The sequence below is a fragment of the Petaurus breviceps genome, unplaced genomic scaffold (assembly GCF_028583685.1).
Source record: "Petaurus breviceps papuanus isolate PSGF00001 unplaced genomic scaffold, PetGlider_PUasm1.0 186, whole genome shotgun sequence".
Classification (NCBI taxonomy): domain Eukaryota; kingdom Metazoa; phylum Chordata; class Mammalia; order Diprotodontia; family Petauridae; genus Petaurus; species Petaurus breviceps.
The window spans coordinates 2,211,007-2,238,152 of record NW_027185798.1 but is presented as its reverse complement, the minus strand read 5'-3'; the positions used below and the strand labels follow the sequence as shown (position 1 = coordinate 2,238,152).

General features: G+C 52.8%; 3 protein-coding genes across 7 annotated transcripts in view; 2 read left to right on the top strand and 1 right to left on the bottom strand.

The window, feature by feature from the left end:
- Positions 1-1,496, top strand: part of LIPH (lipase H) — a 32,927-nt gene extending 31,431 nt beyond the window's left edge. For all 3 annotated transcript variants that reach the window (XM_069089368.1, XM_069089367.1, XM_069089369.1), the window contains exon 10: positions 799-1,496. In XM_069089368.1, the coding sequence (XP_068945469.1) occupies positions 799-871 (73 nt within the window). In that variant the 3' untranslated portion in view covers positions 872-1,496. The remainder of the gene's footprint in view (positions 1-798) is intronic.
- Positions 1,497-4,123: 2,627 nt separating this feature from the next.
- Positions 4,124-17,387, top strand: TMEM41A (transmembrane protein 41A). Of its 2 annotated transcripts, XM_069089363.1 has the most exons (6): positions 4,124-4,397; positions 6,327-6,480; positions 7,098-7,259; positions 8,412-8,550; positions 16,348-16,477; positions 16,748-17,387. In XM_069089363.1, the coding sequence occupies exons 1-5, from the start codon at positions 4,243-4,245 to the stop codon at positions 16,455-16,457; spliced, it is 720 nt and encodes a 239-aa protein (XP_068945464.1). In that variant the 5' UTR covers positions 4,124-4,242; the 3' UTR covers positions 16,458-16,477; positions 16,748-17,387. The 2 variants fall into 2 exon arrangements, with proteins under 2 accessions (XP_068945464.1, XP_068945463.1); XM_069089362.1 differs by lacking the exons at positions 16,348-16,477; positions 16,748-17,387 and adding an exon at positions 10,523-12,232 and having other exon boundaries at positions 4,125-4,397.
- A 131-nt stretch (positions 17,388-17,518) lies between these two features.
- Positions 17,519-27,146, bottom strand: part of MAP3K13 (mitogen-activated protein kinase kinase kinase 13) — a 184,017-nt gene continuing 174,389 nt past the window's right edge. For both annotated transcript variants that reach the window (XM_069089359.1, XM_069089360.1), the window contains 8 exons: positions 26,889-26,997; positions 25,124-25,233; positions 24,622-24,738; positions 23,771-23,908; positions 21,756-22,545; positions 20,473-20,543; positions 17,903-18,200; positions 17,519-17,666 (listed from right to left, as the gene is read on the bottom strand). In XM_069089359.1, the coding sequence (XP_068945460.1) occupies positions 17,565-17,666; positions 17,903-18,200; positions 20,473-20,543; positions 21,756-22,545; positions 23,771-23,908; positions 24,622-24,738; positions 25,124-25,233; positions 26,889-26,997 (1,735 nt within the window). In that variant the 3' untranslated portion in view covers positions 17,519-17,564. The remainder of the gene's footprint in view (positions 17,667-17,902; positions 18,201-20,472; positions 20,544-21,755; positions 22,546-23,770; positions 23,909-24,621; positions 24,739-25,123; positions 25,234-26,888; positions 26,998-27,146) is intronic.

Sequence of the window (27,146 nt, the reverse complement as noted above, 5' to 3'; positions counted from 1 at the left end):
GAAAGTGCTTTTCACTAATCCGAGCCTGTTTCTTCATCTATAAAATGTAAAATGGAGATCGTTTTGCTCCTCTCAGTGTTATTGTGGGGTTCAAATAAGATCATGCAAGGGATAGAGACCGGAGTATGATTTCATGGGTACAGGGAACTCCCAGATGAGGAAATTCCCTCTACAAGTGCAGGCCAGCCTCACCTCTGCTTAAACTTGGCACAGTTTCTCTTGCACAGAAAGGGCTTAATAAATGCTTGTTGCCTGGAACACTGAAAGCCTCATATGCCAGAGGCCACCCAGGTTCCCATCGGAACCCAGGCTGTCCTGGCACCAAGGCCAGCTCTATCCACTGCACCACACTGTCTTCTCTAGAAACAAAATGATTGCCCCACTCTAAGGCCCTGTGTAACTGCCAGTTTAGACTAGGATTCCTCTGACCAAGTAGCTGCAGAAAAAAAATAACTTGGCCCCAAGCTCTCCTGTCTTCATCCGGCCTGAACGCTAACCCTAAATTAGCTGGTGTTCTTTGGTCTTCATCGTATTTATCAATAAGGGTTGTTCTTTTATATTTCCTGAACATACACATTGAATCTCCCCAATAGAACAGAAACTCCTTGAGGGCAGGACCGTTCTCATTTTTGTCTTTGTATGCTTGGTGCCCGGTCAGATGCTGGCACTTAGGAAAGGCTTAATAAATGATTGATTTACTTTTAGTTTACAACATTCAGCTCCACAATCCCTTGAGTTTTACATTTTCTCCCCCCAGAGGATTGTTGATTGCTGGAGCTGTTCTTTTCCTTTCCTCAGGCCACAGATGTGCAGATATGATCTCGTCCTGATGGAAAACAAAGAAACAGCCTTCCAGCCCATCCTTTGCTAGAAGCTCAAGCCAGTCAGCAGCTCACAGAAGTTGTCGTTTCGCTATCAAGGCATTGAATGGACCAGATGCGCATCCATCTTTATAGATGTCCTCAGCTGTATCACAAAATGCCACGAAGTCTTAGGACCATAAAATAATTCTGGAGAGTGAACCAGGACCAGGAGAGTTTTTCAGAGGTGACAGGATTTGTTGGGGCTGGCACCCTTAGGTTCCTGTGCTCTGTCTCTCTGGATCCTGGGACTATCCAGGACATTCTTTCTAGTGGTTTAAGTGGCCGAAGGCTAGAGCCAGGAGTCAGCAGGAGGCTCACCTTTGATCTCACCTGCCTGTGACTTTTACTAGGGGTCTTTAGCTTGTCTCTCCAATTTCTGTCTGTGCTAATACGCTGTTCGACCTCTCAGGAATCCTGGGAAGGAGAAGGACTCCAGTCTGTGAAGGGATTTGAGATATAAAGCTAAAATGCACCTTCATGTTGTGATGTACATGTTATATGTAAATGTCTTATTTATTCTAACTGGCCCTACAAAGTATAGGCTTTTGGAGGGCAGGGACTGTTTTTGTATCTCCAGTGGCTAGTTCAGTACTTGGCACAAATTAGGTGCTTAATAAATGCCTGTGAAATGAATGAATGTGTCATAGTAATCTTCCTTCCCCAGATTCCCACTCTGAGAATGTCATACGGAAAGAGAGAACAGTACTCTGGGTTTGCTCTCTTCCTGAGGAGGGAATATGTTGGGGGGGGGGCGGATAAGAGAGAGTCTCTGGGGCTCCACTGCAGTGGATGAAAGGAAGGGATAATACAGGGGCTGGAACAACAGAGGGGCAGAGGGAGGAGTAGAGGCAGCCAGTCCCCCTCTCCCTAACCCCTGAAGTGCTGAGAGCAGAGGGCAGCCCAGAGAGGACCCCCACAGCAGTGGCAGGGTTCACCCTGCCAGGGCTCAGAACACTCACCGTGAGCCAGGGGGCTGGCCAGGACCAAAACTGAGAGGCAGGGTGGGGTGGTGGGTAGGGGACTGGACCTGGACTTGGGAAGACCTGGGATTGAATAGGGCCATTGTCACTTGCTACTTTGGGCAAGTCATGATCTCTGAGCCTCACTTTCCTCTTCTGTAAAAGGAGGAGGGGGGTGGGGTTTGACCTAGATGGCTTCTGAAGGACCTTCTGTGATAATAGCTTTAGAATAAGGTACCATCTTCTCAATCCACCCAGATTCAGATTCCTCTGGAATTCCTACCACATCATTTCATTCTGGAAGCTGAGATTAGCACTGAGTGCATTGCCTGCAATGGGAATTTAACCAGGTCCTTTGGTGCTTTTCCCAAAACTCCTGACTTACTTGCCTGGGGGTTCCAGAGAGTAAAAGGGGCTACAACTGCTTATTATCCCTTGTTTTGTCCAGTTTAGTTGCTCACTGATTCTACATCAAGAAGGAAAGCACCTGTACCCATGTCTGTTCATAGCTATGCCAACTCCATCATGCCTGGATCATCAGAATGAGCTAGGGCCAGCAGTGGGTGGGGGTTTCAGAGCTGATTTCTGACTGAGTGAGTTCATAGATCCACATGCCCCTGGAGGATAAGTCAAGTGGGTGCCCCATAGAGAGAAAGGATAGAAAGTCCTGGACTTCCCGAGATCCGTGGAGAGCAGGTGCCTTCTCGGTCCTCCCTCTCTCCCCCCTCCCTCCTCCCCCCGCCCCCATCCCACAGAGTGAAAGCTTCCCGGGGAGCAAGTGAAAAGATGCTCCTGCTGAGTGGATGGGGGATTAAACAGCCACCAAAAAAGGTGCCAGAAATCCGTTTCCCTAGAGACGTTTTCATTGATGAGGGGAGAGAATTTTAAAGCGATGTGGGTCATCCTTTTGGGTCAACTTAATCTTAGCCAAGGCTTTACATTTAGAGGCGCAACAGTGCTTGTTACAGAAGAGAACGAATCCAGTGGAAGGATTTTTAAGGCTCTGCCTGAAGACGCTGTGGCTGCAGAACAATCCCATGAGATCGGCGATCCTCAGCTTTATTTTTGTCCTAGACGCCCTGGGTAGTACAGTGAAGCGTAGGGACTCCACAGAACCATGTTATAAAATAAAACAAGACACGTAATAATAAACAAATAAATAAATAAATAAAATAAAATCAGACACGTCAATGCCCGCTGTGCTAGGGGCACCGGGCCAGACTTTTCTTCCTGAATTCAAATGTGACCTCACACACTTCCTAGCTGGGTGACCCTGGACAAGTCACTTCACCTCGTGTGCCTCAGTTTCCCCAATTGTAAAATGAGCAAGAGAAGGAAACGGAACACTGCAGTGTCTCTGCCAAGAAACCCCCGACGGGATCCCAGGGAGGCGGACGCGGCCAGATGACACAAGGGAAACCAAGGACATCGAGAAAGTGACCAAAGGACAAAAAGCCGCAGCCTTGCATCGGTGACTGTGAGCCCTCCAGGCACCGTGGGGGGAGCTGGCCCCGAGCTCTCGTGGGTCTAATCGTGAGAGGAATGCGCAGACTCGTGCCCACGCACTGGGTTCTGAGGCTTCCTGCAGGACCGCAACTAGGCCACGGCACTCCAGATCCCATAATGCACTGGTGCCCACTGAGGGCCGCAGGCATCTTCATGTAAATAGCATGTAAATAAGGGGGCGGGCGGCGCAGAGCATCATGGGTCACAGCCGGAAGATGGCCTCGCTGCCCACCCTAGGCAAGCCTCTTGCAGGATTTTGACCTTGGAGTGGGGCAGGACAGGGTGCGGAGGGGGCAGGCGGGCTGAGAAGCATGGGGCGGGCATCGAGCAGAAGACAACGGAGGCCTTGGGGGGGGGGATTCTTCCGCCATTTAATCCCCTCGTTTTACAGATGAGGAAACTGAGGCCTCGGGAGGGTATGACTCCCTAGGGCGGGATTTGAACCCAGACCGCTGGGCTGAGAGTCAGAAGCCCTGGCTTGCCCACTGACTAGTTGCATGACGCCTCCGGGCCTCAGTTTCTCGGTCTAGCCCGAGAGGAGTACAGGGGAGCCAGAGCCAACAGCCAGCCTCCAGCGTTCCCCTCAGGGGGCGGGGCTGATGTTGACCCCGCCTCTCCAGGGAGGGCTAGTATTCGCCGGTTCGGGGTCGGGCGGGAGGTGGGGGTGTGGGCTGGGGACACAACCTCCAACCTTATCTGGTTAGGGCAAGAGTTTGCTCCGCTGACGCCCCCCCCTTTCTTGTCTCCCATTGGCTAGAAACGAAGCAGGGCGGGCCACAGGGGGCAGTGCCGCTCTTCTATTCGTCAGATCGGACGTTGGGTGGGCACCGGGGGGCGGGGCCAGCTTCGGCCGGCTACGTCCTGTCAAGGTCCGCGCTCGGGCCGGGGTCCGGACGGGCTACAGGCGCGCGGCCATGCGGCCCCTGCTCGGCCTGCTCCTGGTCTTCGCCGTCTGCACCTTCTCCCTGTACCTGCTGTCCATACACCTGCCGCGGAGCCCGAGGCCCGAGACCCGCTCCAGCGAGGAGGCGGAGGGTGCGGGGGCGGAGGACCAGGAGCCAGGCCCCAGGTACTACGAGGCCTCAGGTTCGGGCTGTGGTCGGGGCGCCCCGGGGCCCGAGGAAGGGGTCGGGACCATGGCGGCGTCCGGGCGCGCGGGATTGGGGTGAGAGCGTGGCCTCGACCCCACTTCCGCAGGAGGGTCTCGTCCTGCCTCCACTTCCTGTGAATCACCTCTCCTGGTGGGCTTAGTCCCGCCTCCGCTTCCGGTGGTCCTGGTCCCTGCTTCTGCCGCGCATCCTCCCCTTCCTCCCCGCATCCTCTGTAGTCCGGCCCCTCCCCCCAGCCCCCTACATCCTGCAGAGTTAGAGGACCTGGGTTCAAGTTCTAATTCTGTGTATCTTAGGCAGATACGTCCCCTTCTCTGTGGTCTGGTCCATCCCCCCCCGCCCCATTCTGCTGCTAAATCTGGGCTTGGGGTGGGATTGAGCATTGACCAAGCATTTATTAAGCACCCTCTGTGTGCCTGAGCCTTCTAAGGACTGAAGGTGGGAATTCTAAAGCAGGGCAGCGCCTGCCCTCCGGGGGCTTACTTTCTAATGGGCAGGGCCAGGCAGGGGTGGAGCCCCGGGGTGGGGGCCCGGCAGTGCCCGAAGCAGGTGCCCCAAGCCCCAGACCCCAATGGGGTCTGGCCTCTCCCGAAGACCCGGGTGTGCCCAGGTCAGCTCCCTTCTGAGCCTGCCCAGCTTCCTGGGCATCAGAGGCCGCGGGGCGGTGTGGCCGAAACCGGGAAGGAACTCATAGTTACATTGTGAATGAAAGTTTACAGAGTTTTAGATACAGTATCTCTCCCCGTAAAGTATTGCTAGAAGGGGGCCTTAGCCTGAGCCAAGAACTTGTTTTAAAGATATCTCCTTATAACTTTGTAATCCTCTGCATTTCATTTTGCATTGAAAGCCATTCTTCTGAGAAAGGCTCCCTGGGCTTTACTGGGCTAACACAGAAAAGATTAAGACATCCCTCCTCCCCCCAGGGAGACACCCCAGGAGTCAGGAAGGGCCAGTGTTAAGTTTTACCTTGGATCCTTGCTAGCTGTTGGGCCCCAGACAGAGTCCCTTAGCCTCGAAGTGCTAGACACAGGTCCAGCTTTCCCATCCTCACCTCAGAATAAAAAGAAAGACAATTTTATTGTTATTCTTTTGTGTTTCATCCCCTTACACACTTCACATCAGTACCAAACCCCAAAGACTTTAAAGGAGGGAGGAAGCTTTCTGTGGAAGGAAGGGTTTTGCTGAGATTAGATAGTGGGTCCAAAGCCTGCCCTGGCAGGCGTGTCAGTTAAATGTTGGCTCTGGAACCCTTGCTTGGAGTCCAGAGTCTAACTTCCATTTGGCCAGGGTCGTGAAGGAAGGTGTTAGCTTCAGCAGGACACCTCATTAAAGGTGATAGGAACTGGAACGGGGAGTGAAGCTGTGCTGACCCCAGCAAGCAAGCTGCCTTGACATTGGCCCATTCTCAGCCATTGTTAGGCCTGGAGACTTACTGGGGCCCTAGGAGGCTGTGACTTGCCCAGGACACATACAGCCAGTATGTGCCAGAGGCAGGACTTGAACCTAGGTCTGTATATCATTGCCATGAAATCAAAATTGTTTTCCTCAGGATCCCTGTCAGACTCTAAGTTTGAGAGCCGGTATTTGTCAGCTTTGGTAAAGGAGTTTCTCCCTGGAAGGTCCTTACAAGTGAAATCACAGGTCTGGTCTAAAAAATAGATAACAGTAGAGTCCCATGATGTTGGGTCCACCCTTCTCCTCTTATAGATGAGTGACTGCTGACGGCCTCTCCTGTGTCACATGGTCACATCCTCTCCTCATCTCATTCCGGCTTCCTTTCCCAAGAGAGTGGATGATGGTCAGACATGTGCAGCCCGCCAGGGGGCGGCTGGCGAGTCCACCAGCATCTCCTCCAGTCTCCATCGGCTTTTCTCCTCGTCTCCCCCCAGGGTGCTCAAGTTTCCTTCAGACCTGGAAGAACTCCGGGAGCTCTCGGATTTTCTGCAGGACTATAAGGGACAGCACCAGGCCTATGTGCTGCTGTTGTTCTGCAGTGCCTACCTTTATAAGCAGTGCTTCGCTATCCCAGGCTCCAGCTTCCTGGTAAAGCCCCCTGTCCCTTCCGAGCATCCCTCACTTCATGGGGGGGACAAACACAGGATAGAAAAAACCTCCACCTTTTGGCCTCAGGCTACTGTAGCCATGCTGGAAAGCAGAGATGTCTGGGGTCATAGACCATAGATAACCTGTGGGACCCAGAGAGGAAGCCCCCATGTGAGTTTCTAGTCAACCAGTGGAATACATTTTCAGGAATGACCCGCTGTGACACAGAAGCCGTTCCATTTTCCAGGAGCCTGTTTGGCTCCGTTTTCCCTCCATGGTCCCCTTGGTCTGTAGACTTCCCCAGGGAGCCGAGGAAGGCAGGTCTCTTCTTTCAGCAGGTCCAGCCCTCTTGGCCTTCCACCCTCACCCTATAGTCAGGCCCATGCTGGAGAGGTGCCCACTGCTGTGTTGTCCAAAGAGCCCGAGATGGTTGTGAGTGGTGGAAGTGATTTGGAGTTCATTTAGTCCAACCCCTTCCTTTCATGGATGTTGAACCTGAGGCCCAGAGGGGATGAATGACCTTCCTGAGGTCTCAGTGCCAGCCTAGAGTAGGGCTGGAATGTCAGCCAGGCTCACTGACCCACTGTCCTGCCCTGCTCCTTGTCTCTTCTGTGCAGAACATTTTGGCGGGAGCCTTATTTGGACCATGGCTAGGACTCTTCCTGTGCTGTGTGCTGGCCTCAGTGGGTGCCACCTGCTGCTACCTGCTCTCCAGTGCTTTTGGAAAACAGTTGGTGGTTTCTTATTTCCCTGATAAGGTGGCCATGCTGCAAAAAAAGGTGAGGAGCCCAACACCTGGGGCACCTGGGCATCCTTCTTGGGGTGACCGGATGTTCAGGGTGGGAAAGTGGGACTCATGAGGCTTGAGACTCATTCTGTGCCGCTGCTGAGGGAGAACTGCCCTCCATGGCCTCTTGAGGCTCTTCTCCGGATTAAAGAGCCAGTTCTTGTTCTGGGGACCTTGGGGGGCCCTGCCGGACATCGCAACAGGCCTGTGGGCTTCCTCCTGACCTGGTGAGCCATGCTTGCATTTTAGGGTCACTCCCTCTGGAACCAAACCCATCCAGGCCATCTCCTGGGCCAGGTAGCATTGGTCCTTCAAGTATGTGCCCACCAACCTCAAGGAGACTCATGAGTGGGAGGCCAGGGCTGGCATCTAACCCACCCTGGGACTGGACAGTTTTGCTTTATTTTGCACTTAGTTAATAAATATCAGAAAAAGAGTATTTCCACGTGCAACATAGAAAAGAAAAAGTTGGTTACATAGGAAACTGGGCCTCTGGACCGCACACAGCCCAGTGCTGTCCTGCCTCTCTGGGGCTCTTCTGAACATCCCCACGCACTCTTTGGAATGTTTCAGTGACTCAGTTTCCTTTCTTTTGGTAACTTGACTGACCTCTCCCCCTTCTTTTCACACCCCTCTCTGAGAATGGGTATGTCCTGCATCCCGAGTCCATCCCCCTCCTGTCTGGAGGTGGGCAGCCGATGTCCTCCTTGGTCCTCTGTCCTCCTTCTTAAGGCTTTCAGAACCGCTTTTCTTCACAATGAACCGCACTAGAATTCGCCGGTGATGAGGGCCCTGACCGGCCTCGGCCTGGAGCTTTAGAGCTGGGGCGGCTCCTTGTGGGCCTTCCTTCATTCTGATCAGGAAGCAGAAGCCACAGAGACTGGCGACCTGCACACAGGTAGACTGAGGTAGGGCTGGGATTTGAACCCAGGCCTTGGACTCCATATCCATTAGTTATCAGCATGGGTGTAGGAAGGGCCTGCCCCTGCTGGTGCCAGACTTGGTGAGACTTTCAGGCCCAGGGAAACGCGCTGACCCTTTATCTGCCTGTTTGTCCCCACACTGGGGACTGTGAGTGGTCACTCAGGCAGAGCCCAAGCCCCCAGTCTGTTGTGTCTGTTCACTCCCTTTGCTCTGTCTGCAGGTAGAAGACAACAGGAACAGCCTGTTTTTCTTCCTGCTCTTCCTGAGACTCTTCCCCATGACGCCCAACTGGTTCCTGAACTTCTCATCCCCGATTCTGAACATCCCCATTGTTCAGTTCTTCTTCTCGGTCCTCATAGGTGAGTGCCTTTGTTGAGTCAGTGCTGCGTGCGCCAGCTGTGTGCTGCAAAGGCAGGAGGGACCTGACTGGCCTGGGCACCATGAGCCTCTGCAGGGAGGGGAGCCAGGGGGAGGGTCAGGAAAGGACGAGGGCAGGGGGACAGTGACGGGGCTGTGGAGGAGCATCAGCCCCCCCCTGGAGAGACTGCTCCAGGACAGGGTGCACAGACAGGGGATGGGGTATGCTCATGGCCTCACGGATCTGGGATGGGAGATGCCTGGGTGTGGTCCAGCGTCTGAGGTGCTGACAAAGGCCCAGGCACAGAACAGGTCTGGGAAGCCGGCCTGGGTCACCACGAGTGAGGGCCGACAAGGACCCAGATGGAGGAGGTGCCTGCCATTTCCAAGCTATGTGGATCTTTTGAAAGGTCTCAAACCTGGGCTTGTTGATAAAATACAATCATAAGAGAAGCAGGTGCTTTGATGGTGAAAATTAATCGGTAGCAGGGGTGTCCCAGGATCGTGCCTGGGAGTGGTGATGGCATGCAGGAGAGAGCAGCTGGACGCTGAATTTGGCCAGAGCCAGCGGCTGCGTGATCAGGTCCCAGAGGCCGATCTCTGTCTGGCATGGAGGCAGTTTGATGCTCTTGGAGTGACTGGGACCCACTCAAAGTTCTTAGAGCAGAGAGTGATGTGCCAAGCAAGAAAAACAGACTGAAAATGTGGAGTAAGAGACCCTGCCCCGCCTTGGCTCCACCCTCCTGGGGGGGTCATCCCATCCTCCACCTTGGTTTTCTCATCCCTAAAATGGGCTAACCTTTGTACTCCCTACTTCATCAGGGTGGTGTTAGCTGTAGAGATCTAGGCCCGTGGCACCAGACCCTTCTGGCCTCCTGCTGGCTTTGCAGGGGCCCCTGTTCCCTCTATCAAGACTGAAGGGGTGGGGTAGCTAGTTGGCGCAGTGAATAGAGCACCGGCCCTGGAGTCAGGAGGACCTGAGTTCAAATCCAGCCTTAGTCACTTAACACAAAAACTAGCTGTGTGACCTTGGGCAAGTCACTTAATCCCAATTGCCCTCAAAAAAAAAGACTGAAGGGGTGTTTGAGGCCATGGAGTCCTCCTCCCTCCTTTTACAGAGGGACCTGAGGAAGGGCACAGAGAAGGAGAGGTCACACAGTGACTAGTGGCCTGTGCCAGTGCTTCTGATGAAAGCAGATTCTTGCCAGACCCACTTGGTGGTGCCAGGTTGTACAGATGGGTCAGGGAGGCTGTTTTCATCATCAGACAAGGGGGAAGGGCTCGCCCCAGGGCAGTAGCTAGTAGCCATGGGAATTGAAAGAAGAATCTGGGGCCTTGGTGAGTGTTGGAGAAGTGAAGATGAGGAAGGAAAGTCGAGTGGGTGTCAGGCCTCTACCCATCAGGCCTGGTTTTGGTGCTGTGGTGTGAATTGGGCAGTGAGAGCAGACCTCAGCTCCCTGTGAGGGATGGTTTGGGAGGGCAGAGGGTGGATGGTGACAGGCTCCTCACAAGGCGTTGGGAGGGGTTTGTAAGTGTTAAGACAAAGACTGGACAGTTAGACTTCTCAAGGTTATTTGGACTACATTTTGAACCCAAATCAAATGTCCAAGCACATCCCTGGATTGGATGTCTCCAGAAATAGAAGGGGAAGGGAATACATCTGATTGATTCGACCCCATCAAGGGACTCCTGTGAAGCCCAAGCAGGACTTCTCTCCCCTTCCCCACTCCAAGCCCACCCCTCACCTTTCTGCCAGTATGGCTCTCTTCTCGTCCCCTCTGGGCTGAACCTGGGCCTTCCCCTCATTCCCACCCCTACTAGAGGGAACCCAGAAATCTTTCTCCACCTTGACCTTTAGGCCACTGCCCCTTTCACAGTGGTGGTGGTCCCTCCTGTAGCTGAGGGCAGATATCCCCTTGCTTCCTGAAGATTCCTGGTCCTCACCACAGGCCTTCTGGACTTTCCTTCTCCCAGGACTGATCCCATACAACTTTATCTGCGTCCAGACTGGGTCCATCCTGTCGACCATCACCTCCCTGGACGACATCTTCTCCTGGGGCACTGTGCTGAAGCTGCTGGCTATTGCTCTCGTGGCTTTAGTCCCTGGAACCCTCATCAAACAGCTTAGCCAGAAACGTCTAAGACTGGAGGAATCCAACAGCTTCCATCTGGGAAACAGCAAAAAGGGGGCCTGACTGGGCTGGGCTGCTTTGCTAACTGGTGGAATGGGCAGGTCCTTCCAAACCTTTCCTTATCTCTGTGGCCCCCTGGTGAGGGCTTCCTCAGGTGGCCCTGGTGTGGCACCAGGGAAAGGCAGCCCAGGCCACTTTTGGCCTTGCCCGATGGAGGACCTCCATCCTGGTTGTTTGGATTTCTTTGCTGATGTGAGAGGCAGGGTGGGGCAGTGGGGCCAACCCAGCATGTAAAGCCAGACCAGGGGAGTCAAGGCCTGCACCTGCCCCTCTGTCCCGGCCATCCCTTCTACTTGCTGGGCCTTGTTTTTTTTTAATCCGTTAAATGAGGGAGTGGGGCCAGGTCCCCTCCTAGCTTACTCATGGTCCCTTGAGGCCTTTCCACAGTCGTCCAGCTTCTTCTAGCACTGGCTCAGGAACTTGTGATTTACCATGTTTCCTTGCCCAGATGTCATTTTAATCTGTAAAATTAGTGAATTAGACTAGATGAGCTGAGATCTCTTGTCCTATGGCCCCTGACATCCCTCTTCAGCCTTCATTGGGGTTAGTCTTCTCTTGGGAGAGTTTATTCTGGTCTTGTGGATCAGCTACCTTTCCTGTGGACCCTGGGAAACAAAGTCTGCCAGCACTCTGTTGACAGGGGTTAAGTAACCAGAAGGAGACCTGCATGTAAAATGGACTTTTCCCTGATATTTTTAGCAAACACGCAGGCCCTGGGCAAGGTGAGGAGAAGGGAGGGCCTGGAGCTTGAGCCTCAAGGGAGAGAAGGGCTTCTGTCCCTCTGAGGGCCTCGTATCTTTGAATGATGTGGATGCTTAGCACGGAAAGCCCTCGAGACCCTCCCCTAACCCACTGCTGAGTGCAGGCTTTTCTGAGGTTCTGCCCAGCTGCTTCTGCCTTTGTCCCTCCCCGGCTTGGTCACTTCTCTTGATATGCTGGAGATAATCAGAGCAAATTGTTGGTACGTTCTCTTACTGAACACTTGCGACTTTTATTGTTTGTCATTAATGATTTTGGAATGATTTTATTTTTTAATTCAGGCAAAATTGGTTCTGTCATGTTTTATTGTTATTTTTATTTAAGGGTTCTGTTAGATGCAGTGATTGATAGCACAGGCCAATGCTTTTTGCTCAGTGACTACCCTAGGCAGCTGTAACGCTGCAGGAAAGGGAGTCCCAGATAGCGATGCTCAGGAAATTAGGTCCTTGGGGCCCTCTGGCCTCTTGCTTTCAGTTTGGCATGGCCACTGCAGGAATGCTGGCTGCAGTCGCTGACTCCTGTGTGTGTCTGGGGGCAGTGGACGTCCTCCCCAGCCATGGTTTTGGGGGACTGGTGAGACCCTTCTGTGCCCAGAAAGTGCTCTGTCTATTTTCTGTTTACCTCTTTCCCCCAATGGATTGGAAGCTCCTGGGGGCAGGGGCTGTTTTGTTCTTGCCCCCCAGCACAGTGCCTGGTCCCGAGCTGCCATTCAGTAAATGCTTGCTGCCCTGTTTGATGTGGAACCATGACTGGGGCCCAACAACCAGGGGAGGGGGAGGGTGCTGAGGCCTGCTCGCTTCTTCTGTTGTGGGGGGCTGGTGGGGGCCCACCATTCTTCTGGTCTGAGGCCCTCTGAGGTCAGCAGGTGGGGCAGTGTCCTGCTAGGAGGACCTTCATGCCCAGAACAGCTTCTTAAATGCACACTAGGTTTTTTCCTGATGTTAGTTTATAGATATTGTGGCTCTTGGCCACAATGATGGCTCATGTCTGTGTGGAACTTGAAGGTTTACAAACCATTTTTCAAACATTATTTCATTTGAGCCTCACAAAACCCTTGTTTAGTAGTACTAAAATTGTCACCGTTTCACAGATGATGAAACTGAGACTCAGAGGGGAGCATCTAAGGAGGAATTTGAAGCCAGGTCTTCAAGACTCAAGCCTAGCTCTTTATCTGTCTCCTTGTAATTGCCTCTCAGGTGTTCTTCCTCATGGGAATCTGGTAGTATTCCTAAAGCGTCGCTGAAACCAGAGATAGTCCAGAAAGGGTATTTTTACCCCATGTCTTGGTGAGCCTTCGATCAGAGCCACTGTATCAAGCCAAGTCAACTTTGAGTTTTGCCCAAGGATCGTCTGGTGCAGACAAAGGAAGCCTGGATCCTGAGTCAGTGGGCCCAGGCCAAAGCCCAGCTTTCCCACTTTCCCACAGAACCCAGCCATATCCTGCACAACTTTTGACCAGTACCAAACTCTGTGGGCCTCTGTTTCCTTGTCTGTGAAAACAGGAGCTCGGGCTGGATGGCCTCAGACAAATGAGTGGTGAGAGGATCAAAGAGGGAGAGGCCTGTCCAGCGGATTGACCGCCTAGTGGATGCACCTGTGGTCAGTGAGCCCAAAAAGAACCACGTTTTCTCCAAGTTCCAATTCCAAGGCTTTTCTGAACAGCCACAGTAGGGGGTGGGGGGACAGGACAGTGCCTCCAGGCTGGTTGAGGCAGGCAGAGGTCCAGGGGCTTACTCAGTGAGCAAGTGTCTGAGACTGAATTTGAACCCAGGCCTCCCATCCCCCAGCCCAGGTCTCCTGAGGAAGAGACAAGACCAGAGAGTGGCTCCATACACGTGTTTTATTCCATGCATTCATTTGCTCCCATAGTCCTTCTAGTACAAAAAGTGTTGGCATCAGGATGTGAGACCCCAGAGGAGTCAGAAGAGGGAGTTAATTTGGGGACTGGAACTGAAAGGAGCGTAATTATTGCTCCAAGGGGTCACAGGGGGACAACTTAAACAATGACAGGTAATTGTCTTGGGAATGTGGTCTGACCCCCGCTGGGTTCCCCTGAAATGAATGCATGCCTCCACTGGGCCTCTTGCGGGAGAGGATCCTGGGCCAGGGGATGGCCAGTGTTCCCCAGACCTGGGATGCCCCAAGGGCCTTGGTTGACACTGTGGCTGAAGAGTCTGGTTTTCAGTGGTGAGTGTGGTGCCCCTGCCCCTTTTTGGGACCAAGAAGAGACCACAAATCCTTGCCTGCTTCTGGAAGCTGCTTCTGATCATGGGCACACTGGGATTGTTCCTGGGGGGAACTTTGCTGCTTCCACAGGGGAGGGGGTTGGGGGTGGGGAGGTGGTAGGAGGGGTGTCAGGGCAGTATCTAGCAAGAGCACACAAACAGTGGTCAGAGTATTGGTTGTGCAGGTAACTGCCTAGGGTCATGTGTTTAACAGGGGCAACCAGCCAACAGCTTTGTAGCTGGAAAGGATAGAATCTTACCCACAATGTGAACTACAAAATGCCTCTAATTCAGTGGAGTAATTCTGTGAACATTTTCACACTATCTTAATTCATATCTTCCTTTCTTTCTCCCTCTTTTTTTTGAGGCCATCGTGGTTAAGTGACTTGCCCAGGATCACACAACTAGTAAGCATCTTGCACTCAGGTCCTTCTGACTCCAGGGTCAATGCTCTATTCAGTATGGTGCCACCTAGTGGCCCCAATCCATCCCTTTCTAATGAGAATGGGAGCTGGTAGAAAACAAAGCCAGCTTTTGCTTTTTGATGTTTCCCCAGTACTTAGCCTGGTGTCTGACACACAGTAGGCGTTTAATAAATGCTTGTTGCCTGGCTGATTGCAGGATATATGGATGCACAGATACAGAGTTCTCTGGAAGGACCCCAGATGACAGCCAAGCTCTCCCAGCTACACACATAGGTGTCCATAATGATAGTATGGAAGGTGATCTCCATTGTGACTCTGAGCAACATTAGATGGGTTAAGGCCAACCCAAGAACTCAAGAATTCGGAGTGTCCTCAGGAGGGTTCAGAAAATTAAAAAGATGATCAAGGACCAGACAGTGAAAAAAGTCTAGGGAATGGTCCTGCCCTGGGTCCCTCAGGACTTAAGAGTAAGTCCCAGGTGTCTAAAGAGGCACCGAGTGAGGGACCCTCCAGGGAGATGACATCGGAGAGGGGGCAGCTTGGGATTCAGCTGGGCCCTGGGAGAGAATGGGGGAGGACTGAACTTGCTGCTGCTGAGAAGAAAACTCCTTAAAAAAAAAAAAGAATCCACCCTGAAAGTGGAAATTTAGTGCCTATGTTGTGGGTTGCAGTCACTGTTTGCTTTTATTTGAAATGGGGAGGGGTTCAACCTGGACTTCCCCCCACACACACACACACATGATATAAATACATTAAATAAAATTGAGACTGTGGCCAGGCCAGTCTCCAGAGGTCCTTCCATCTAGGAGTCTTTAAGATGGGGCCCACACAATTGGCCAAGTCCCATGCAGCCTTATCAAAGTTTTAGGGTAGGTGGGAAAATAATGGGGAGAGGGGGGATGGCAAAGCCAAGACTCTCTTCCCCTTTAGGAGCAAGAAGCCCAAGCTGTGCCAGGCACGGTGTCCTGATAGCAGTCCTCACCCTGGGATGTATCCAGCTCAGAGGGAGACTGGGCTGCAGCTGCAGGTTTCTTCCAACCACCCTCCCTGGCCCAGTATTAGCTAAGACATAAGGAAAGCAGTGTGTATCTGGGGCAGGAGGGAAGAGGAGTTTTATTGCCATTTCTTATTTGCTGCAGACACAGTGTTCTGCTACCACAGCCCTGGCTCTGATGCGAATATGAGTCACCTAGGCCCTGCTGAGCAGTTCTCTCCTTGCAGCCCAAGGGGACTTCTCAGCCATCACTTGTCCCTTGGCCCGCCTGCACGGGAGCTCTCGTGGGCAGGCCTGATTAGCGCACACCCAACGAAGGTGCTTCATGGCCAGGCTCGATCTGCTGGGTTCTCTGGCCAGCCCCCAGCAGTGGCAGCAGGAGCAGGTGATTGCTGTTCTAGGTACCAGACCAGCCACACTCACAAGGATCAAGCAGGGACCATGCCCAGGTAGCTTTTGTTCCTTTATAAAATCACACAGTTCACTGTCAGCAATAAATACTCAATCATTTGTGTGCCACTGTAAACCAAACCTTCTGATCGACAGAAAAATGATCATGACAACAATAGTGACGATAAAATAAGAATAATAAAAATGCCATAACTTAAGATCTTTCATGTAGTCCAGCTACAGAAATTTTATAAAATGGAATAATTTAGCTTGTACAATACTGCTCTATGGAGGAAACCCGCTGTTCCTTGATCCTACCTAAGGGCTATCAATTATAGCCACAAAATTAAAATCAATGTCTCAACATTACGTGTAAACAAACAGATGTACCCAATGAGTAAAGGAAACTGGCCCCTAGTCCCTCCTGCCATGCCTTCCTAGGCTGGTGGAGCCAGTGAGACGTGCAGGAGGGAAATGTGTACACGTGTGGATAGTTGTATATGTGTAGTGTGTGTTTGTGTGTGTGTGTTGGGGTGGGGGTGACGCTGCTTTGATCTGGAACCATTTTTATGCCTCAAACTACAAAGGCAGGCTGCAGCCCGAATTCAGCGGGCTTTCCTAGGCCTGGAGCAGAGAGGGAGAGGAGGAGAGAGAGGGGAGAGGGAGGGAGGAAGAGAAAGTCAGGCTACATAAAAGTATACCTGGGGCCAGGGGATGGGACCCAGGTTAACACTGGTCTGCCCTGAAGTTCCTTCGTTCCTTCGTTCGTTCGTTCGTTCCTTCCTTCCTTCCTCCCTTCTTTTTTCTTTTTCAGTCAAAGCACTAGCAAGAACCCCCTGGAAAGGGTTCCTGACCCTTGACCTGGAGGTGGGTGGACTTCTACCCCAGGAAAGACTGAGAGCTATGCTTGGGGTTTTCTTCTAGGACCCTTCTAAGTCCCAGAGGTAAATAACATGTCATGGTTCTCTGACCAAGGGTAATACCCTTGCAATCACATTCTGTTTGGGGGGGGGGGGTAGAATGGGGAATCTTCCCGTGATGTCTGGCTCTTGTAGACTAATGCCTGATCTGGTGGGTGCCCGAGGCTCTCTAAATAGTAAAGAATTAATAAATACAAACTAAAGGGACAGGGTTGGAACCGCTGTTGGAAATCTGGGTTTGCATCCTGGCTGCATCGTTAAGCTCAGCCCCAGATGCCTTCGCCCCTTTTCTAGGCAAAAGTGGACAGAAGGTGGAGAAGAGACTGACCAGGAGCAGTTAGGTACCCCAGGGCTTCTGGAGCTGTCCAAGGTCACACTGGGGATGGCCCTGACAAGAAATGGAGAAGCCCATAAGCTCACAGGAGAACTGGATGGGGACCTGACACCCTGATGCTGCTTAAAAAATCAAAGAAATAAAGTCAGCCTTCCACCACTCCAAGGGAGTATCTTAGCCTCTGGCCCTTGGGCATCAAGAGTCCTGAGCCTCTCTTCCAGCTGGGAGCTCAGCTTGGGGGATCTGTTTGCAAACTACATGATATTGCTGGGATTTTTTGATCTGTTCCCTCTATTTTTCAATGGGTTTTTGCTCTGCCTTTTCCATCATTGCTAGGGCCCAAAGGCCTGGTCCCCTTTTCAATCAGCAGCACTAATTCCTGGCCCCATAAACTCCGAGGGACGTTGCTCCTAAATTCTATTTCCTTCTTAATTTTTTTTTTGCAACAAATTATTGTGTCTCTCTCTATATGTATATATAACATATACATATACCATATATAGTTCACTCTTTACAGTACAAAGTGTTAAAATGTCAAACAAAAATAAATATTCATGTTACAGTAGCTAGAAGAGTCAATAAAAGATCCCTGCCATTCTTGATTGAAATGCTCAGTGAGAATTAACTTCATTTGGACACCATTTTCCCCTCGAGAGATATGTGATGTGAAGTCTTGTGTCCCTGTTATTGCCGATCACTTTGGGGAGGAGGGCGGGGGAGCAGCCGGGGAGCCCGGACAGACAGCCAGGCGACCTTCTGGCTGCTGGCTGGCGGTCATTACCACGTGGCCGAGCTGTAGGGCTTGTTGGTCCGAACCGTGGCATCCGAGCACTCCCCATCCGACGAGTCACAGTCAGATTCCCCTAGCAGCCCAGGATTCTGCGGAAACAAGGATGAAGAGAGCTCAGGAGGGAGTCCAGCCTTGGGGGACCCTCTGCGAGGGACCCCTCCTCCTGAGGGGGCTGGGCAGGCTTCCCACCGCCTTCCCTCCCCACCAGCCAGCCTAGCTCTGCAAGCTAGCAGGTGGAAAGGGGAGGAAACTTCTAAGGCATCCATACCCAAAAAAGACTCGGGGCAGGGACAGAAGATGGGAGAGGGAGGGAGGTACCACCTGCCTCATAGCCATGCTCCTCAGCACAAAGCTTGCCCAGGGACATCTGAGTCTTCACCCTGCGGACAGCACACTCCTTGTCCGAAAGCCCATCGGACTGGGTGGAGATCTCGATGGGGATCTCCGGGGTCTGGGACAGCAGGTCCTCCAGCTTTTCAGCCAGGCGGTCTTCCAGCCGGCGGCCCAGCTCATCTGGGCTGTTGGAGTGGTCGCTGGTGTTCCCCTCCTCTCCATCGGACACAGAGAAATTTTCTGAGCTGAAGGTGGAGTAGGACTGGCAGCTGCTGATACATCGGTGGGGCCTGAAACCCAGGAGTCCATTCAGTGTCATCGCCCGAGCCCTGGGTCTCTTCCCTTCCCTCAGTCTTGACCCCCCAGAAGGGGCCAGAGTGTGTTCAAATGCTGGCTCCCCCTTGTGCCAACTGTGGATAAGTCCCTCCCCCTGTCCAAACCTCAGCTTCTTCCTCTGTACAATGGGCTGCCACTCCCTCACTCACTGTCTTGTGGGGAGCAAAGCTCTGTAAGAATGACCCGACCCATTTGAGAGGACAGTGAATCGGCAGGACAAGGGCTTTTCTACCTGCCCCTTCCGGACACTATCTACTCTGTAGGGTTGGCTCCCATAGGGGACGCAGCTGTTTTTTTGGTTATGAAAGAAGAAAATGGAATCCCCCTAAGCCAGTCCCCGACCAGAGGATGATCAATAGAAAGAGAAATACCCTTTAGTGCAAATAACACCAGACTGGAGTCTGAGGACCTGCCTGCCATTAACTGCTTCCGTGGCTTTGGGAAAATCCCTGCCCTCTCTGGGCCCGTTTCCTCCTCTGCAAAATGTGGGAGTCAGCCTCCATGCTCTCCACGGTTCCCCTAGCTCTAAATCTTCCACCCTGTGATTTGTGGACTGTAGGACCCTCCCCCCCCCAAGATGTCTATGTAATTAGGCCAGTGTGCTTCACATGGGGCAGGGGCTGAATTCGTGTTCACCAGAGGAACCCAGTTTGGCATCAATGGGAAAGCTGTTCCAGGAGACTTCACAGAAAATGTCTCCTTTGGTTTACAGAGTCTTGTCAAACATCTGCTCAACTCCCCAAATCACAGCTGGCTGCCCTTTCCTCCATCCGTTTCCACAATAATCAGTTGGAAATTGTCCTTCTAATCCAAGCCAGTGTGGTCCAAAGGTCTGCTGCAGGCACCCCACTGTGCCATGGGCCAGGATCACAGACAAAAAATGGAAAACGAGCTCCACCCTCCCGAAACCAGACTTCCCCTGGGAGGGGGGTACAGTGTGTGTGTAAAGATAAGGAGGAGGGAGCAAGTGCTCACAGCTGAGGGAAGGCTGCCCAGAGGAGCTGGGCCTTGAGCCCAGCTTGGAAGAATTCTAAGGGGTGGCTGTGAGGGGGCAGCCAGCAAATGCTCAGCTCCTTTACAGCATAAGGAGGCAAGTGGCTATTTCTAAGGCTAGTTTGAATGGGCATAGGACAAAAAGTCATGCTATCTACTAATACTTTTCTTAAAGACTTAACAACCAAAAAATAAATTTTAAAAATTGTCTTTACATGTAATTAGAGAAAATAATTACTATTTAAAAAAAAAAAGACTTAATAACCAGGGTATAGAAGAGCACCACAGAGCCCAAGAAGTCATTGAATCTATCTATGGGACATCATGGTACCAGAGGATCCAAGACTAGAGAGTGGGCAGGGACCTTGGCAGAGTCCCCCAGCTCACCCTTCAGCCCAGGACTGCCATATTCCCAACAAGTCATTGGTCCTTCTGTGGAAATACTTGCAGGGCCAGGGAGCTCACTTCCTCCGGTCCAGTCTCTGGACAGCTCTGATCATTAGAAAGTTCTGCCTAGAACTGAGCCAGAGTCTGCCTTCTCCTCACTTGCCCATTATGCCTGACTCTGCTCCCTGCTGCCAGATGGACCAGCTCAGCCCTGTGTGGCAGCTTTTCCAGTGAGTCTTTCTTCCTTCAAGCTAAACCTCCCCAGCTTCCTGGCTGTGGTTTCCAGACTTTCTCAGTCACTCTTCTCAGGACAGATTTTGGAGGGGCCATATCTAGGAGCTGTTGACCCTCTTGGATGTCTAAGGGTGACTTGAGTCTGCAGAAGGTAAGCTCTTTCCCCACGCTGGAGGTCTCGGGCCATCTCCAAAGGGCCACAGAGAAACACCACATGCTGATAGCAGGGTTAGCCAAGGCTAATATATGAGTAAAAAGATGCCTGAGTTGAGTAAAAGGCCACACCACACCAGGTAACACCTGTGGTCCTAGTCCAACTCTCCATTCTGGACTCTATGGTACCAGAGGGTTTCATCAAGGAATTCGATAGCACCTCAAGTGCTGTGGTCATTTTTTATACTTTGGTTACTGAGGCCACCAGTGGAATAGAGGCCTCTTGAGGGCAAGGACGGTTCCATTTTTATTTCTGTATCTCCGGACCCATCACATAGTAAATGCTTCATAAATGTTGTCAGATTGAACATTTGTGGCTACGACCACACTGGGCCGGGGGCTAAGCTTGAGCTGCTGCCTTGGGCTGCCTTCTAAGGGGGTGAGTGTGTAGGGCTTTACCTCTGTCTTCGGGGAAACTCCACCTCACTGTCTACTTCTCCTTCTTCCTCTTCCGAAGAGTCATCACCACTCTGAGAGGGACAAGGAGAGAGGTGAGTTTTACTGAAGCTTTACAGAAAAGATGTTGTCCTTAATGTGATTGATGGCAGCATCAAAGATCCTGGCCATAGGGCTGGAAGGGACCGTGAGGTCATCTGGTCCTTTTAGAGAGGAGGAAGTTGAGCAGGGAGCCCTTCTCCCTGCCCCTGCCCATGACCCCTAGATGGCCTCTGACTCCCAAGCCAGAGTCCTGTCTGTCCATTACACTGGCTTGTTCGAGCATCATCTCCTAGGACACCAGGCCCCACTTCCCACGAAGCCCTAATCCAAACAGATTGGTCAGACTGACCTCCCTCAGGTTCCTTCCTTCCTGCCCCCCTCCATGACTACCCTTCTTTTTAAAAATAATTTTTTTTTAAAAAGAGGAGAGAATTTTTGGGAAAACACATGTGGCCTTGGTAAATGTCTAGGTGAAAAATATAGAAATCACCTTGATATTTTACTGTATTTGTTTAATATTTCAAGTATCTAACCCTAAGTCTGTCTCTTTGTTCAATGCTATGGACAGTTGGGCAGCTGGCAAAGAGTTGGCTGGACTGGACAAGGTCCCTACCCCATCTGAGTGGGTACAAAGTCCGAGAGCTCACAGAGGGCCCCTCTCTCTCAAGGCCTGGATCTCAGTGTGGGCATGTAGAGAGACATCCGCCCACCCATGCAAGCACCTAGGGAGGCATGGGGTCGCGGCAAGGATTATTCTGATGATCCTTGAGGGCGCCCTGGTGACAAGCCATGGTTTGGAGGCGTCGGAAGGCCAGAGAGAACCGGTACCAAGTAACCACGGAATTGAGGGCCCAGAGGACACCCCTGTAAACTGAGGCAGGGGGATCCCATCATGTCTGAGGTTCCTCTAAACCCAGCAACACCAGCCCTGAATGGTACCTGGTACATTATGTAATCGACCTCCCCCTCGTTTTCAGGGGAGGAAGGAGGCCCAGAAGCAGTGACTGATCCAAGGTGCTTACTGGCAGAGCTGGGACTCTAGCCTGGCTTTCCTACCTTTCTGAGGTAGGGCCCCAGCTTCCTCCAGCAGAGGGACTCAGAAGAGACCCTGGTGCCAACGAGCCCAGGCAGAGGGAGCCTTGGCCTCAAGCAGTCATGGAACAATTGGTGGAGAAGGCTTCTGTTTCTAATGACAACTAAGCGGCCCCAGAAGGGAGCCACGCAGACCCTGTCATGGGTCTTACCTTTGGAAGGGGTCGTGTTTTTCGAGGTAGCATGGGAGGGGTCATGTGCTGGGGGGAGCTGAAGGAGGACGCAGGCTGGCAGCCATGAAATTCTTGAGCTTCCATCTTGTCAGGGCCCTGGCCGGCTTCACAGAGATCACTGTGGGCCGGGGCCACGGGCCGGCGGAGGCCGGAGCGCTGGGCCTCTGGCTCCAAAGATGCTTCCCGTGGCCGACTGGGTTCTGGCTGGCACTGGAGGCAGGGGTCATAGGGGCCTGTTTGACAACAGGCCCAAGGGCCGGCCAGGCCCCCCGGGGGCTCTGAGCCCTTCCAACAGTCCGCTGTCATGGCTGTGGAGATGAGGTCAGGGCTGGAGCCAGACACCTGGCGTTGAGCGTGGTTACTGAGCGGGCTACGCAGGGCTGCCGCAGGCCCAAAGTACCTCAAGTTATTAGCACAGTTGGCAATGTCCTGTCCATGCAGGTTGAGCCTGGGGTGGGGGTCATGGGGTGAGGGCTTCGAGGGCTGGGGATATGGCTGTGGCTGGGAGCTGTGATGATGGGGAGGATGGAGGAGGGCAGGAGGCGGGCAGGGGGGTGTGCCCTGGGGGGAGGCCTCCTGGGCTGGCTGGTTTTTCAAGATGGCCACAAAGTCGCTATGGCTGCCTTTGCTATTGGCCCGGCGGTGGCGGGGCTTGCTGCGGTATCGGCCTTTGCTGCCCGGGGTTGATATTTTGGGGCTCCCGGACACTGGGGATGCCTGGGAAGCCACCTCCATGTTGGGGATGCCTTCGGAGCGCAGGAGATCTGGCCTGGGAGAGAGGACAGATGTTATCCTGAAGGGGCCAGAATCAAGCCAAGGGATGGTAAAGAGGCCCCAGGCCCTGGACACCTTGTATCAGAGGAAGGAGGCTCCCGGCCTTGTCCCCAGTGACACACAGAGATGCCGTCTGGCCTTGGAGCTGGCCAGGTCACCTGACCAGGCATGGATCCCTGGGGCCTCAGGCACTGACTCTGAGGCTCAGACCTGTTGATATCAAGAGAAGCCACAACCCTGCAGGGGAATCCTTCCCTAACTCACACCTGGGCCTGTGGGGATTCCTAGCCTAGATTTTGCTGCTGGCTTTTCTGCCAAGGAAGACAAAGGGTCATCAGCCCAGGGCGTAGAGGAGGACACGGAGAACACAGGATCTCCTGGGAGAAGGTGGGCTCCTGGCTGCATCCCAGGGTGAGGACACAGAGCACAAACTATGACAACCAACCTCCTCAAGTCTACCAATCACGTGATGGGGAATTATTATTCCCATTATACAGATGAGGAACCTGAGACTCAGGGAGTAAAGGGAAGCCAATGCCACAAAACACCTAAGCCATGGAGGCAGAATTCAAACTGGAGGCCTCCGGGCCCTGGGAACCTGGTGCTGGCTGGTTCGCCTTAATCTGCCCATTGTCAGTTTAATTGTTAATTAAACAACCTGGAAATATTACAGAGCTTGGGAGAGGTGCCAGAGGGCTGGAGACAGGCAAAGCTGTCTTAACTTTTTTTTAAAAGGAGACTCAGATGGACTTCTTAAACCATAAGCTAGAGAACTGACTGGTGGCCCAGGAAACATGAAGCTCCGTGTTAACAGTGGAGCCCTCCCGAGGGCCCTCCCCTCCAAAGAAGGGTCCTCACAATGGAGGGCTCCTAGGGCAGGGAGTGCTTGTGGTTTTACATGTTCTTTGTAGCTCAGGCCCATGCACAGTAAGGGCTTAATAGATGCTGACTGATTGATGTATCCAGCCCAGGTCATCCCAGAATAGGAATTCCCTGAGAAGTGGCCATGGGGCAGGACCCACAGGCAATGGTACAGGGGACAGAACACTGGCCCTGGAGTCAGGGGCCTGGCTTTGAATCCTGCCTCAGCCTCTTACAACCCACATGACCCTGGGCTAGTCCCGTGACTCCCTCTGGCTCAGTTTCCTTACTGTATGAGGCGGTCCCTACGGTCCCTCCTCCCAAATGGGACCTCCGAGCTGAGGGCAGAGGTGGCTCACCGTTTGGTGGGCAGTCCTGTTTTGTGAGACACGCCTTTCCTCTTCATCAACTTTTCCACCGCGTTGGGATGGATGATGGGTCTCACAGGGTGCCGCTTGTAGGTCCCAGGATACTTCCTCTCCACGGCCTGCTCACGCCTGCGAGAAGACGAAAAGGTCCCTTTCAGCCATGGTGGAAGGAAAGGACCCAGAGAAACTGCTCTTCCTTTACCTATTTATTTTTGGCAGGATCTGGCTGGAGCTATCAGAGTCAGAGGGCTCTTAATAGGCTTGGGAAACTATGTGCCTGCTCAGGTAATCCAGTATAAGAAGAAGAGGGACAAATTGTCCCAAAGTTACTCAACTGCATTCTGCATTTCAGTCTCTAAATACACGGAGGACCCAATTCTATTTTCCCCAAAACAAAAGAAACCCTCACTCAGGTTCCCCTCCAGAGGACAAGGTATTAAAGAAGGAAAAGATGTGTCAGGACCATGGAGAGGTTCATGGCCTGTGTAAAGAGACCATGGGAGACTCCCCACAAGCATCTGTGTCCGAGACACCCTCATGGGCATTGGCCAGTCCAAATGCGGCCACGCTGAAAGCATTCAGATATGCTGAAAGCCACACAGCAGGCGCCCACATCCCCCAGTGGCTTCCTATGTTGTTGAGGCCCCTTTGCCCATATTTCATTCAATATCCAGTGCTGTCTATGGAGTGCCAGTGGAACCGTGCTGAGGCCAGCATGGCTTTCTGGGTCAGGAGCTGTCCCTGCCCCAGGCTGCCTGTCCCAGGCCCCCAGAAGGTGGCTGGGCATGGGGGGGGGGCGCTGCCAGAAGGCTGCTGGGCATGGGGGTGGGGCAGCTTCGTACTTGATGAGCTCCTTCTCCCGGACCTCCAACTGCAGCATGATGGCGCTAAGCTCCATATACAGGTTGTTGGCTCGTTCTAGCTTCCTCTCATAATGCTCCCGAATATCCAGCGCATGCCTAGAAAAAAAATAAAAGGCTCAAGGAGACACCCACACACCAAACATCCTGCTTGCCTGTCTGTCCGTCCTAGAGTCAGGGCAAGACGCTGGGGACATAGATGGGATGAGATCATTGCGGTGTTTAAAAAGGAAGAGCATCAATCAAACATTTAAAAGGAAAAACCATGAATGAACAAATGGGCTGGCAGATGGATGCCATTTTCCTGGACTCTATACACCAGAAGGATACTGCACTGTAGGAACAGAGGAGATGGGGGTGAGTGACAGCTCCCCAAGGGGCCAGAAAAGGAGGAGGGAGAAGAGCTATTGACGACCAATTAGGGATTTAGAAAGCATGGGGGTGGGGGTGGGGGCGAGGGGTATAAGAGAGGAAAGACAAAGACCTGAGCTCTTCTCTCCTGCGCCTAATGAGCTCTTCATCCAGCCGGTGTATGCAAGTCCCCTCACTCTTGATCTTCTCAAAGTGTTTTTTCACTTCCTCCCTCCACTCAGCCTGCAAGAAGGGAAACCAAGGCACAATCAGAACTGTTGCTGCCGCAGCAGGAACTCTGGAGAGCCCTCAGCTGCACCAGGACAGCGATGCTCCCAGAAGGAGGCCCCTTTGATGGGGGGAGGGGACCTTCTCTAGAACAATCTCCCCGGATATCTGGGAATTACACGGTTATTTGAGGCTTGCACAAGATCCATTCAATCCAAAAAGCACGGATTAAGTCCTTCCTATGAGCAAGGCATGTTGTGGGCACTGGGGATACAAGGACAATCAGATGATTCCTGCCTTTCAGGAGCTTCTATTCCACAGTGGGGACATCATAGGCATGGGGAGAAGGGTGGGGACAAGCATGGGACCTGTGATTTCACTGGTAAGGGGAACCAGAGGTGAGGAAGCTTCCTCCAGCAATGCAGGTCCATGCCTTCTCCCCAAGGGCTGCCCAGAGAACTGACAAGTTAAGGGACCTGCCCAGTTGCAAGACCAGTATATGTCCGTGGTGGGATCTGAACTCAGGTCTTCCTGGATCCAAGGTGAGGTCTCTCTACAGATAAGTTTATATGAGGTCATTTGAAGGAGGAAGCACTAAAAACTGGGGAATAGGAGATTAGGAACAATTTCCTCTAGGAAGAGCTGAGTGTGTCAGGAAACCAGGGGTAGAAGAGGTAGAAGAAAAAAGGGGGAGGTAGGCAGGGGGCACAGCTTGTGCAAAGGTACAATAGCTTGTCCCACAAAGGAGGAGAGCAGAGTCCTTTAGAAGTGGGGGCCTGACTTATCTACTCAAAGTAGGCTTTATTTTTAGGCATTTGTGAGTGATGAGAAACGTGTGCCGAGCTTGGCCTCTTGTTTCCGGGCTGCAAAAGCCCAGACAAATTCAGCAGAAATGCTGAGCGCTGTCTGACTGGGTAACTGGCCTAGGGAAAGGACAGGAGCTGAGAGGCGGCCCCCAGGTAGCGAGACCTGCGCCCCACATGCAGAAGAAGGAGGAGTTTCCTGTTCAGTGGCCAGGACTTAATTGGGGATAGCGAGGGGCTGCCCCCACAAAACGTCAGTCAAACAAAGCTCTGACCGTCCCATTCAATGGAACTGGATGGTCCTTTATGAAGCACCCACTGTGTGCACGAGAGGGCACTGGGGACCCCAAGACAAAACGTAGACAGTCCCTGCCCTCAAGGAGCTTACATTCCACTGGGGGGAGATTCAGATAAGTCAAAATCAGGCAGTTTGAGGAGAGGAAAGAGCAGCAGCAAATGAGAGGGATGAGCAAAGGCTTCCTGGAGGAGACCCCGAGTGCAGCCCTGAAGGGAGGCTGGGATTCAGGTCAATGTGACTGGACTTAGCGAACACCAGCCACGAGCAAGACCCGCTGCGCGTGGCTGGGAGCGTCCTCCACAAGGTACAGGGAGGAGGAGGCGCATGCCAGGAAGTGGACACGGGATGAGGGAAGGCTCGGGAAGCCAGTTTGGCTGAAGCACTGAACACCGTAGGTGGCATGGCAGCTACAGCACACAGGGCCTCGAATGCCAAGCCGAGGAGCCTACATTTTGTCCTGCAGGCGACAGGGAGCCAGCGGAGGTCCTCGGTTCCCGTCCATGCTGCTGGGGACGGGCAGAGCTGCGAGTGCGTGGGGGAGGTACCCCTTTCCAGCCTCTCCCACTCACCTGAGATTTGAAGTAGGTCTCCTGAGGTGTGGCGAGCACATCTGCAGACGCGATGTCGAGATGCAGAAGCGTCTGGCGGAAAGAAGGCCGATTGCGGGGTTTGCTCTGCCTAAAGTTAAGTAAGAGACAGCTGGTAAGCCTGGTTCTGAGGCTGCGTCTGGCCGGGGGGTGGGGGCTGCTGTTTTATGATGAGCATTCTCAGCTCAGCCCAGGCGGCGCCTGGAGTCAGGAAGGCCAGAGTTCAAATCCTGCCTCAGA